The following is a 13,287-nucleotide window of genomic DNA, read 5'->3' as shown; positions in this document are numbered from 1 at the left end:
AGTCAGAGATGCCAAGGCCAAGACTCGGAGGCTGGAGCTGCAGGGTCAATGCAGAGATGGGGTGGAGAAGAGAGGGGGGATAGCCTGAGAGGATGCCAGCATGGCTGAGAAGGGGCCGAGGGAGGTGCCAGAGTTGAGGGTGTAAGGGGTGGATGCTGCAGCTGGAGCTGCAAGCGGGGTGGGTCTGCTTTGACTTAAAGTCCCCTGGAGATCATGTGCCTCCTGATACTTACTGTTGCTTCCTCTTCTGAACGGTGGCTGCAGAAGGTTGCCTTTTAAAATTTTTTGATTTATTTTCTTTTAATATACCCTCTTGACAAAGTGGACAATCCTATGTCAGTTCCTCACCAATTTTTTTCTGGATCCAAAGAATCTGAAAATCTCTGCAGTGCTGATTCACATGAGTAGTTTTTCTGAAAAGGATTTGAGACAGCTGGTGTGAGTAAAATAAGGCTGTTCTCTAGGAACCCATGAGGGAGGAAGAAGCAGCTAGACTCACTGTCCCGGCCAAAGCTGAGCTTGCAGTCAGGTGCACAGCTGCTTCCGTGGCCCGGCCCTGCTGCCTTTTACCGGCTCCTGGTCGAGCTCACCAGCAACTGGGGCAGACACCTGCATCTTCTTTGGAGAAACCAGGGCTTCTCAGCCTTGGCGTACTGACATTTGGGGCTGGACAAATTTTCTTTAATTATGGTAAATTATACATAAACATAAAATTAACCATCTTTGCCATTTTTGAGTGTGCAGTGCAGTGGCTTCAAGCACTTTCATACTGCTGTGCAGCCATCACCATCATCCATCTCAGAGCTTTTTCACCTTCCCAAACCAAAACTCTGTCCCCATTAAACACTAACTCCCCATTCTACTCCCACGGGCCCTGGCACTCAACACCCTCATATAAGCGAGATCAGACAGTGCTTGTCCTTTTGTGTCTGACTTATTTCTCCTATCGTAACGTCTTCAGGGTTCATCCATCCATGCTGTAGCATGGGTCGGAATTTCCTTCCTTTTAAGGCTGAATCACAATCCACCATATGGACAGACCACGTTTGGTTCATCCGTGCACCGCGCTGGACACCCAGGTCGCCTCCACCTCTCGGCTGTTGTCATGCTGCTGTGAACGTGTGTGTGCACACATCTCTTGGAGTCACTGGGGGCTTCTTCATCATGGGGGCCGTTGTAGAGTATTTAGCAGCATCCCTACCCATGCCAGCAGCACCCAAAAATGTCTTCAGTCATTGCCAAATGTCATCCTGCTTGAGGACCGCGGGGCTACACAGTGACTCATTTCATGCGCTGAAGCTTTGTCTCCCGGGGACAACCACCCATTACTGTCAGGAGATGCGGTCACTGGGTGGCTGAGCTCGTGGGTGCAGCAGACAGAGAGAGGGCCCAAGGCCAACCTGTGGACAGGTGGCTCCACCTCTTGGGGCTGTTTCCTCATCTGGAAAATGGAGCTTATGATGAGGATGACAGTATCTTCCCATAAGACTCACAGCCGAGAGGCTGTGTGGCATACTGAGAGTGGGGCAGACCCGATGCAAACTTGCCCTGGATGGTGTTGATGTCATCACTGTGGGATGGAGCAGGAGCAGTGCTCGCAATAGGTAACCTCCCTGGAGCACAGATGGCTCAGGGGCTCCAAGGCCCCTCTGGGGATAATCTGGGATTGCGGGAGGTGTTTGGAGGCCCAGACTGCGGTGGACATGTGGGGCCGGTATGGCTGTCTAGTGGGCTGAATGTGGGGGCTCACCTCAGGCCACAGATTTGACAGCTACCATGCACCCTGGGGGTCCTCCTGGACCTTGTTAGAGAGGCGCTCAGGCTGCCAAGGGCCATGTCCCACGGTGGAAGTGCCACCCGCGTCTCCCTGCACCACCAGGTCCTGGTATTGCTGCCTCTGTCGGCTGAGATGCCTGTTGCCCTTCCCTCCTCAGGTGGTGGGCTCCCAGGCAAGGATCCTGTACTCAGACCAGAAGGGCCGCGTGGCCATCGCTGTGGCCATTAACCAGGCCATCGCCTGCAGGAGGATCACGGTGAGGTGTCCTGTGCTCCGGGCGAAGCATCCCTCAGCCTCTTCCCACTGCCTTTCCTGCCCTGGGCCTTCCCGCCTGTGCCTCAGCTGCACCCCACAGCCTTCTGGGTGGGGAGACACCCCCGTTGGACCTTGGCAGCCCAGTGCTCAGGAGCAGTGGACCAGCCCCTCCCAGGAGCTTAGCCCTCCCACGGCTGAGGCCCAAACTTCCCCCTCTTTAGGGAGATCAGGTTTTGCTGAAGGTGTTGGTCCCTGGGACCAGCTGAGTAGAAGCGCTCTGCTGGGGAGGCAAGGGTGAGGAGGCCATGAAGGGTGGTGGGAAGGAGGGCCTGGGGGAGCAGGAGCAGTGCTTGAAATACGTAACCTCCCTGAAGCATAGGTGGCTCAGGGGCTCCAAGGCCCCTCTGGGGATAATCTGGGATTGGGGGAGGTGTCTGGGGACCCTGCTCTGTGTGTGTCAGGCCCCATCATTGTTCCCTGCTGTGTGACCTTGGGCAGGTCCATAGCCCTCTCCGAGCCTTGGTTTCCCTCTTCTGTGAAAAGAGAATAAAAAGCATGTGTGTGAGGACTGAGTGAGTCAGCTTCCACAAAGTAACTTTAAACATCTTTATGGAGTTCCCTTTTCTCAAGCAATGGCAAACTTCCCTAGCTTTTGCTCATTTTGCTCCCAATCAGCCAGGCCTGCCTCGAGGATGGAATCCTGGGCGTGCTTGCTCCGAGGGGCTCTGGCTCCTCCTGCCACAGAGTTCTTGTGGCTCTCTTTTCAGAAGTGCCAGGAATTTTACTGGTCAGATGTAAGATAGACATTGGGACAGAGGTGTGAAGGCCGCCCTGGCATGATTCTGGGGGTGGCACCGGCAGTAAAGGCAGCAGCCAGCCCTGCTGGGGCACAGCCAAATGCACCCACCCAGTGCTTCCTGTAAGCCCAGGTGTTCCTGGGGACTGCTAGGAAGCTCCAGGCGCACTCACCCCGGGCTGCAGTCAGCTGGCCAGCAGAAAGGGGTCAGTAAGCATGCGTTCATTCACTGGACAGTGCTTGGCTGAGCGTGGCCACTGTGCAGCATGTCCTAACCACCAGGGACACAGCAGAGAACAAGACAGGCCCATGTAGTGTGGTGAAGGGTGATTAACGCAAAGCTGAAGGCACACATTGAGACAGGGTTTCAGAGGATGAGGAGCGGCGTGCAGGAAATGAACATGGCAAAGAGGGGTGGTCAGGACAGCCTCTCTGAGTTGCTGACATTGAGCTGAGACCTGAATGGCTAGAAAGTGCCAGAATATCTGGGGAAAGGTGGTTTCATTGCACAGGTGAAGACATTGCACAGGTGAAGACCTTCCCTGTTGAAGGTGGGAAAGGCAGGCCTCTTCATTCAGGAGCACAGGGCGTCCTAGGCTTTTGGCAGGATGCATCTTCTGGCACTGGGGGCCTGTGAAATTTCGGGATCCCCTGGGGAGGCTGGGAAGATCACGCCCATCAACCAGCCCTACCTGCTTTACGGGACACTTGGAAGAAAAGTTTCCAGGGCCTGGTGATGGGAATAGGACTTCTTAGCTGAAACAGCTGGGCTGCTCCCCAGGTGCACTGCAAACCACGTACTGACCTGCCTGCTCCCTCTCCTGACTGAAAGGTGCAGAGCCAGGCTGACACGCTCCCTGTGCCGAGTGTCAGACGGCTCCCCCTACTCCTTCTCTTTAGTCAGGGTTCCTCCCAGTTCCTTCACTCTGATTTTTAAATTGCCAGTTAGAACTCATTTTCTTTTTTCTTTTTTTTTTTTTTCGGAGAAAGTCTCACTCTGTAGCCTAGGCGCGGTCTCAGCTCACTGCAACCTCCGCCCCCCAGATTAAAGTGATTCTCATGCCTCAGCCCCCCGAGTAGCTGTGATTACAGGCAAGCACCACAACACCCAGCTAATTTAGGTATTTTTAGTGGAGACGGGGTTTTGCCATGTTGGCCAGGCTGGTCTCGAACTCCTGACCTCAAGTGATCACCCGCCTTGGCCTCCCAAGGTGTTAAGATTACAGGAATGAGTGACCATGCAGGGCCAGGATTCGTTTTCATAGTGGGCCTGCCCGTGCACAGCATAAGGGAGTCAGCTGACCTGCCCTTAGCCATGGCCCTACCTGACCTCCAGGGCTGCACCACATCCATCTCGCCAGGGCTAAGCAGCAGCCAGCTGCCTCTCCTGGGTATCTGAGCAGCCACAGATTCCTGGGGAAGAGGGAGTGCTGCCGATGAGTGTATTAAAAAATCAAACAGTGTGAATGCTTTCTCCGTCTGAAAAGTCTTTGTCCTCAGAGAGACTGGCAGCACAAAAAGGCTCTTAGCAATTACCTCGTCCAGGAAACCAGAGCTATTCCCAGAGGGAAGTGACCTGCCCAAGGTCTCATGGTAGGTACTGCCAAATACTCCCCCAGTGATGCCCTCCAACACCTCCAGGCCATCAGCCAGCCACGTCTCTATTGCACAGGTCAGGGGCCAGGCTGCCTGAGGCTTGAGCCCAGACTAAGCGGACACTCGGACTTAACAATTTTTCTGCTTTACAATGGTGCGAAGCGACACTTGTTTAGTACTCTCCTCGACATACAATGGGGTTGCGCGCAAATGAACCCATCGTAAGTTAAAAATACTCTAAGTCGTTTTTTACTTAGGGTACAATTGGCTTATTAAGATGTAGCCCCATCGTAAGACGAGGAGCACCAGCACATAACACGTGTCGGGTTAAACCCCAGCTCACAACTCACTCGCTCTGTGATATAGGGGAAATTTCTTCTCTCTGTGCCTCCGCTTTCTCATTTATGAAGTGGGCATGATAACAGTTGTGCCTATCTGAACAGGGTGGCTGTGAGTGCTCGGTGAGCTCACACATGTATTACACACGAGTGCTGCCGGGCACACGTGAATCTATTCCAGGCTACAGATGACATCAGAAATAGTTGTAAAGAGGGTCTATTTTCCAGAGGGAGAAAGCCAGTGAGTTCTGGTGTGGCCTGCCCCTTGTCCTCAGCCTTCACCAGGCAGCCATGGTGGACACTGTTGGCTGACAGCTTCTGTCCTTCCATGCACAGGCGCCGGTGGTCCTGAGCCGAGACCACCATGACGTGAGCGGCACCGACAGTCCCTTTAGGGAGACCTCCAACATTTACGATGGCTCTGCCTTCTGTGCAGGTGAGGAAGACGAGAATGTCCTAAACTTTCATCTTAGTTTGGATTTTATTAAAAATTGATGCATTTAATCAGTTACAATGTTTCAAAAGATGTTCTGGCACCTGAGAGGCTCGGCATAGAGTGACCAACCCAGGACTGAGGGGATCTGGGATGTGGGACTTCCAGTTGTAAAACCGGCGAGTGCCAGGCACACCGGGCCAGCTGGGTGCCCTGGACGTGGGTGACCTTCAGGCTGTGGGCAGCCACCTGTTTCCTTACCTTTCCAGATCCTAGAGTTGCATTTCTTGCCTTTTTGGCTCCTGGTCTCTTCCCCATCTTCACAGCCCAGCACCAAGAGGAGGGGGATATTCTTAGGGTTCTCCCTGATCTTCTCTCTGGCACCCATTGGGATTTCGGGGGGAAGAGCCTGCAAGAGGGTGCAAACGCCTTTACCGCTGTCCACCCAGGGGCTCACGGTCTCAGGCTGGCCTGCACCTGTCCCTTAGCAATGTGTTGAACACTTATAAGGTGACCGGCTTGGGCTCTGTTTCTCTCTGCAGATGCTCTCAGTCCCCAGGTTTCAGGTTGGATGGTTGTCCTGGGACCTCAGCTCCCTAATGGGGTCAAGGGAAGCCTATTATTTGCAGTGTGCTCCTCTGCCCCCCTTTTTAAGAGTACGAGTGACTCTCTTTGGCACTCTACTTCTCTGAACTAACACTGGTTCCACATCCCTTTTAATTCTTTTGTTCCCTCTGCTTCCGGAGTGCTTTACCTGGTGCTCAGTGCTGGAGAGTGCCACCATGGGACAACTAGGCATGTGTCAGTTTCTCCCGCTCCAGCTCCAGCTCTGCCAGCACACATGACTGCTGCTGTGAGAGGCCCTGTCCCTAGGGACTAGTTGCCGCCCCATCCTTCCAGCCGAGCAGTGCTGGCTTAGCCAGCGGGGCCTGCTGACGCCCCCACCCGAGGCTGGCCTGACTGAGCCGGGTGCCAACCCAGTGCAGGGGGTGATGAGCAGAGGCATCTCTATTTCCACAGACATGGCTGTGCAGAACTTCGTGGGAGATGCCTGTCGCGGAGCCACCTGGGTCGCCCTTCACAACGGAGGGGGCGTGGGCTGGTAAGAAGGTTTCAGACGACAGGGTGTGGGCTGATGTGGAAGTTTTGGGGGTTCCTTTGGGGCAGGGCCAGGCTGAGGTTCCTGAAGTCCTGGGCCCTACCTACCTGGTCACCTCCTCTGCCAGCACCTTTGTGGAAAATGTGTTCCTTGCGTGAGCGGAGACAGATGACAGAACTTCAGGAGAGGACTTGCATTAGCCACCCCACATCTCTGGGTCTCCCCTGCCGCATGGGTCTTGGAGGCCTCTTACAGAGGCTCTGCAAGAATGGCAGCTGCCCTCCTCATGTCAGTTTCCAGTGTGCGGTCAGTTTCCAGCGTGTCAGTTTCCATATGTTCCCATGGAATTCCCGGTTCTTTCATGGCCAGGGTCTTCTCGTTCCTCCTCTGACCACCTCACTTGAGAGTGCAAAACCCAGCCGAGGCTCCTAGGGCAGCTGGGCTGGGGGCAGGAGACCTCAGGTCTCGGTTCCCCTGTCCCCTTGGCTCCCAGCGCTGCCCCTGCCCGGCTGGCCTCTATGAGAAAAGGTACCCAGGTCTGTGCTCCTGGTTGAAGCTGGATTCTGGGCTGCGGGGAGCAGCTAGGGGTGCTGCAGCTTCGGAGGGAGGACAACGCCCCCTGCCTGGCTCCAGTGGCCATCTCCAAACTGGCCTCTGAGCCTATTTTGGCCAGATCTGGTGGTCCCCTGCCCTCTAGAGCCAAGTCCCGGCGGAGCATTCGGACAGGCTGGCTTGGCCTCGTGTCCTTGGAGGCTGCAGTTCCACGCTGCAGCAGTCAGGTGGCTGTAATTAGAGGAAAATGTGACTGAGGCCATGTCCTTTCCGACACAGGGGCTGTAGAAAGCTCCAGGCAGTAAAGGGCTGCCTGGCCATTGGGTACCTGGCATTTCTGCACAGAATTTCCTGAGTCATTTCTGGAGGGGAGGAGAGTGGCTCTGAAGGAGTCTGAGCAGTTTTCCCAGGGCCACGGAGCTGGCGATGGAGCCGGGGTCTGACCCCAGGTTCCCCAGGATCCATTATCATTGCTGACAGACAGCCAAAGGCAGGAATGGATGGGGTTGGGCAGGCTGAGGAAGAGTGCACACCCTGAGGGCCTTAGGGCAGGGACAGCAGGGCCAGAATTCAGGCAGCCCTGAGGGCAGGGCTCCCCAAGACGGGAAATGCTCCCTGCAAATTCCTAAGTTGCTCTCCCAAGGTTTCCCCCAGACTGTGGACAGGAACACAGACTGACCAGACACTGGGACCTAAAACCTTTTACCCTGCTGCCCTTGAGGGGTCTTTTGGGAAAGTGCCACAAATTCATCCTGGGACCCATCACACTTACACATGTACGTAATCTAACCTGTCGGAAAAAATATCTATCCCCCAACCATGGCTACTCCAAAGGGACGCCACTCCCAATTCCATCCCCACCGTGGCTACTCCAAGGGGACGCCCCACCCCCTGCAACTCTGCAGTGTTTCTCCTTCCTGCGCATTGATCCCCGTTTCCAGGCTGTGTGTTCACCCTCACATTCCTGGACTGACCTTCCCGTGTTTCCACTTGTCTGTTGGCTCCGCTCCAGGACAACCAGTGACAGCTGTGTGTTGTTTCTGGCCTCCTCTGTGCCACTGTCTCCTGCAGCCCCTCTTCCTGATTGCCCGTTTGCCATCTGTCTTTGTGCCATCTGCCCAGCGCTCACGTTTAAACAGGGCACTGCTTGGCTGGCTGCAGCCCTGCATGCTCAGGTGGACGTTTGGACAGCAGACTGCAGGACAGGGCCATCTGGCTGGGCCACAGAGTGCAAGAGATCAAGACAAGAGCCAGGCTCTTGTTCTTGGGTTGGTCGGACCTCAGAAAAGACTTTTCTGATCTCCTTTCCCTATTGGGAGGACCCAGTCAGAGGGGTGAGGCCTCCCTGTTGGTGCTGCAGCCTCACATATGAGAGGGTCAGTTCCAGTGGCCACTGAGGGCCCACTCGGGCAGCCTCTAGGCAGCAGGTGGGTGGGCATCTGGGAGCCCACCTCAGGTGAGCAGGCTTCCAGCTGGTGTTTCCAACTTTACCTCTGCTCTTGCCCTTCTTCGGAGCCCCTTGGTGCTGACCACCAGCTTCTGAGTTTCCCTGGGTCCCGGGGCGCCGATGGGTTCTGCCGGTCCCTCCCATGGCCACACTGAGCTGGTGCTTTCTGATGCCTGCCTCCAGCTTTCAGAATCCCATCACCCATTCTCCTGTCCCTTTCTCCTCATCCTTGTGGGTTAAATAATTCCTCTGCAGTTTTGTTGGTGAGATGTGGGAGGGGCAGGGGTAAATGGCTGTGTTCTATCCACCATCTATTATATATCTAGATACTGCCACTTTTTCACACTAAACAATGTCTTACAGTGCATCTGAAACTTGAATGTGCACAGAAATCCTCTGGAGATATCATTAAAATGCAGATTATTGTATAGGCGTGCACCACCAGGTCTGAGTCAGGCCTGGTGGTGCACACCTATAGTCCCAGCTACTCAGAAGGCTAAGGCAGGAAGATTGCTTGAGCCCAGGAGATTTGAGTAAAGCCTGGGAAACACAGTGAGACATGCTCTCTACCAAAAAATAAAAAATAAAGGGGAAAAAAGAAAAAAAAAGCAAGTGTGGGGTGGGATGGAGATTCAGCATTTCTAGCAAGCTCCTGGTGATGCTGATCCTCTGCCCCGAGGACCTCTCTGAGTAGCCAGGGCTTCCAGGGCCCTGTCTGTGCACACAGCCCTCCCCCACCCACCCACATGCCTTCTGCCCATGTGCAGGGGATGATGCCCCTATGGACAGCCCTGGAGTGCCATGATTGACAGCAGTTCTCAGGCCATCTGCCTGCACAGGGTAGCCTTGCTGTGCCTTTGTTTCTCAATGAGAAAATAAGCATAATAATAGTAACTGCCTTGTAGGCTACGGGTGAAGAGGAAATGAGCTGATAATAGCTAACACTTGTAGAGTGTAACATGTGCAAGGCCTTCTACACTATTCATATATGTTAACTCATCGAGTCATGCACTTTAATATATCTGGCATTTATGTTTTTCTACTTTCATGTTTTTCTCAAAGGTATAGTTAGTTGTTCCAACATCATTTGTGAGTTACCTCAAATTCACCATTAGTAGCAATGTATTAGCATTCCCATTTTCCTGGGATCTGCAAGTTCAGGGTTACTCTGTGGTCAGTTTGCCAAGGTCCCCTGAAGCTGAGCGGCCTTGGTCTCTGACCCTCTGGGATGCAGGCTTCTAAAACAAAATCTGTAGTTCTAATCTCCAAGTGGCCTCTCTAGCTGCGGGACACTGAGAGTGCTCAGGCCTGGGCATGGCTGTTGCTCCTCTGACATGAATGGTAATGACCTTGGATCGACTCGGAGCACCTCCCACCTGGAGGCTGGTGGGAGGTGTGAGGGCAACCCACTGCAGGGCACGGACTGCCCAGGTGCAGGGATGCAAGTGCAGGGTGGTAGGCAGCACAGCTGGCTCACTTGCAGGAGGCGTGCAGCTTCTGGGACCAGGAATGGGGAGTGTAGGTGGCTGCAAGGGGCACAGGGCACCTCTCACTGGCTTCCTGGTGAGAACTGGCTGAGGTTGTGGTCAGTAGGATTCAGGCTGGGCAGAGAAGCAGGGAAAGCTGGATGGGCCTGAAGGATTTGAGACAAGGGAAACTAGATGCACATTTTGCATGCTGGAAGAAAAAGGAACAGACACACTGCAAGTGAGGAATAAGAGGCAGGAGGGACACGTTTGCAACAACACAATGATAGGCGTTTACAAAATTAAGGGTGCTTCTTGTGTGTGACTGAAAGCTGAGAAGACTGAGCAGGAGCCAAGGCTGGATCCTTCAAGGGCAGCAGCTCGTCGGTGGATGGCTGAGGATGGGGAAGGCCATCCCAGGCTGATGGGGAACAGCTCCAGTGCACGTGCATGAAGCAGCAGCAGAGCTTCAACATAGTTAATGAAGTTCAACTCATCTATTAGGAAACAAATGGAAACAAGAACATATCAAAAACTGTTAGAGGGAGAGAAATGCATTAATTAGAAAATCAGAAATATTGAAAATAAAGGAACTTAGCCTTCAGATTAAGTAATCAGAAGGACCCCACCATACACTTGAGGCAAGCAGAAAGAAGAGATAAGGAAGATAAAGATCATAAGGATAAAATCAGGCGGGGCACAGTGGCCCACATCTATAATCCCAGCATTTTGGGAGGTCGAAGCAAGAGGATTGCTTCAGGCCACGATTTCATGGTCATCCTGAGCAGCATAGTGAGATACCATCTCTAAAAAAATATATTTTTTTAAAGATAAAACCAGGAAGAGTGACGACTGAACTGAGTAATACAAGACACACCAAGGGGAGTGTGCTTTATAGGGCAGCACTCTGAGAATGCAGTGAGGGGGCAGCTACAGCCCACCGGGGGTGCCCAGGAGGTTTCCATCAAGGGGTGACCTCCAATGGGTGGTAGAAGTGGGCATGAGGCCGACGGGCCCAGCACAGGGGGCACAAGTGGGCAGAGAGGCAGCAGGTGACCACGCTGCTCTGCTTGCCTACATGCATCCACCAGGTTGCAGAGGCCGGCGGTGTGGCGGCCCCAACCCTGACGCCGTCTCAAGTCAATGCTTCCAAAACATAGGCTTCTGCCTGCTCTGTGCAGGGTTGGGCCCAAGGAGTGAACTGGAAACTCCTCTGCCTCTTGCAGGGGTGAGGTGATCAACGGGGGATTCGGCCTCGTGCTGGACGGTACCCCGGAGGCCGAGCGGAGAGCCAGGCTGATGCTCAGCTGGGATGTCTCCAATGGTGTAAGTCAGCCCAGTCCTCACCACCTCCTGAAGGCAGGGCCTTCAGCTGGGTGACCCCCATCCACATTTGCTGTCACACAGCATCTCCTGGGTGTGGGGACGGGGGCCGGATTCCTTTCATGACCACAGCACAGCAGCCAGGAAGGGGGAATCAGCTCAAATGGAGGTCAGGTCAGGTGATGATGGGAAGACAGGTGGGACCCAGAGAATGAGGGGAGGCTTGGAGCAAAGGCGGGAGTTCAGACAGCTTGGGTGACTGAAAGCCCCTGGGCTGGGCCTGGAGCATGAGCATGAGGACAGAGAGGGCGCTGGCAGGAGACTCACCCCAACTCACCGGGAGCTGCAGGGCTTCTGGCAAGGCTGGGGATGGAGGTCTTCATCCCAGGGCAAGAGGTTTTGTTCTAGGAGATGCCCCGGCTGTGGCATGGAAAAGTGGGTTGGGGGCAGGTGTGGGGACTGTGTGGACAGCGGGGGGCAGGGGTGGCAAGAATGGCAGGGGGGAATGGGGGAGGAGACGTGGCATCATCCAGGGGAGACCAGGTGGAGGGAAGAAAGAGGACTGCAGGGAGATTGTGAAGGTAGAGCTCAGGCTGAGGTGGATTCTAAAAGGGAGGGAGGTGCTGCGGAGGACTCGGGAGGCAAGGCCATTCTTGGAGCTGGGGGAGCAGGACTGAGTGTGATGACAGCCAGTTGCAGATCCCAGAGGAGGGCCAGAGACAGGGAGCCTAAGCTGGGCGTGGAAATGGGGCAGACACAAAAGGGCAGCTGTCCCCACGGACAGCCTCAGAGGTCTCGAAGCAGAGAGGCCCCAAGTGTGGGAGCCAGGACGCACATGGGGAGGCCGGTCATGTTGACATGGACTGCTATCCCCCTCCTTGCCCTAGGTGGCCCGGCGCTGCTGGTCAGGGAACCAGAAGGCCTATGAGATCATCTGCCAGACCATGCAGGAGAACAGCAGCTTGGTGGTGACACTGCCCCACAAGGTGGAGGACGAGCGGGTGCTCCAGCAGGCCCTGCAGCTCTGAGGGAGCCAGGAGTCGCGGCCCCTGCCTCCTTTCCTCCCTGGCGATCCTCACCTGCCCAGCCATGGCGCACACCCTTCCTGCACACCCACACCACCTGCACTTCTCGCACATCCTCACGCGGCCCTTATGGTGCCCTGTGCAGGGTGCCACCACAGCTTCATTTTACAGACAGCCCCCTGAGGCCCAGAGACATGCAGCTCTCTGTCCACGAGCATGCCACTTGCATGGGAGCCCTGAAGGCTGTCAATGTCCATTTAGGGACGAGTCCCAAGCCTGCCCGGGGGCCCTGCGGTGAACACTGGCCAAGCTCTCTCCGGCTGGGATGATCACACCCTCTGCCTCCTGGCCACCTGCCAGCCTCCATGTCTGTCTGCTGCCCATCTGCTGTCTGTGCAAGCACTTTCTGGACCCTTGGCACCCTGGGCTGCTGGCCTGGAGGAGTTCGTGAAGGAGGATAGACCAGGAAATAAAGGGTTCAACAGAGCTGTGTGCTGCACTGTGGGCTGGTGGGATGGGCAGGCCGGGTCTGCCCTAAGGATAAATGATCACTTACTGGGGAAGAAATGAGAGAGCAGGGGCATCCCCCTAGGCCAGCACAGCCTGAGGGGTACAGCAAAGGGGACCTCAGGAAGCATGTTGGCCCCTGAGGCTGGAGTCTGGCACCCCCGCCCAATCCCATAGCCCGGCAATGGCTGGGTCCAGAGCCTCGTGAGAGGTCACTGGGATGGGGGAAGTGGCCTCTGTCAGGGCCAGGGCTCATGAATCTCATTCCCTTAGCTGGGCATGCAGCAGACGAACAGATAACTCATCCTAAACAGAGAAATGAGAAAGAGCCTGTGGGGTGGGCCTCTGAGGGCCACAGAAAACCAGACACCCCACATGTCTGTGGATTGGAGGGGGCAGGCCACTGCCCTCTCCAGGACCAAGCCAGGTTCTTGGTCCTCACCCTCCCTGCACTCCGCATCTCCTCCCCAGCAGCCATTCTCACCTTTCCCTTGTGGACAAAAGCCTAGTTCTGTGTGGGCAGCAATATAGGGTAAAAAAACCACCTGATTCTCCAGCCTTCCTTGCTGTGAGGAGGGACTGTTGGCCTAGTCCTGGCCCACGAGATGAGGGCGGGGTCTGTGGGGCAGGGCTTCTTGAGAGCCATCGTTTTTCTAATAAAATGGACAGATCC

The 13,287-nt window shown here is 55.0% G+C and overlaps 1 protein-coding gene across 1 annotated transcript in view; it reads left to right on the top strand.

Annotated features, from left to right (window-relative positions):
- UROC1 (urocanate hydratase 1) overlaps positions 1 to 13,287 on the top strand; it is a 37,097-nt gene extending 23,810 nt beyond the window's left edge. Inside the window, exons 16-20 of the mRNA XM_054480794.1 lie at positions 1,935 to 2,033; positions 5,099 to 5,198; positions 6,216 to 6,297; positions 10,986 to 11,085; positions 11,970 to 13,287. Coding sequence (XP_054336769.1) covers positions 1,935 to 2,033; positions 5,099 to 5,198; positions 6,216 to 6,297; positions 10,986 to 11,085; positions 11,970 to 12,110 — 522 coding nt within the window. The 3' untranslated portion in view covers positions 12,111 to 13,287. The remainder of the gene's footprint in view (positions 1 to 1,934; positions 2,034 to 5,098; positions 5,199 to 6,215; positions 6,298 to 10,985; positions 11,086 to 11,969) is intronic.

The sequence above is a fragment of the Pongo pygmaeus genome, chromosome 2 (genome assembly GCF_028885625.2).
Source record: "Pongo pygmaeus isolate AG05252 chromosome 2, NHGRI_mPonPyg2-v2.0_pri, whole genome shotgun sequence".
Classification (NCBI taxonomy): Eukaryota; Metazoa; Chordata; class Mammalia; order Primates; family Hominidae; genus Pongo; species Pongo pygmaeus.
The sequence above is the reverse complement of the archived record's forward strand: the minus strand, read 5'-3'. Positions and strand labels throughout refer to the sequence as shown.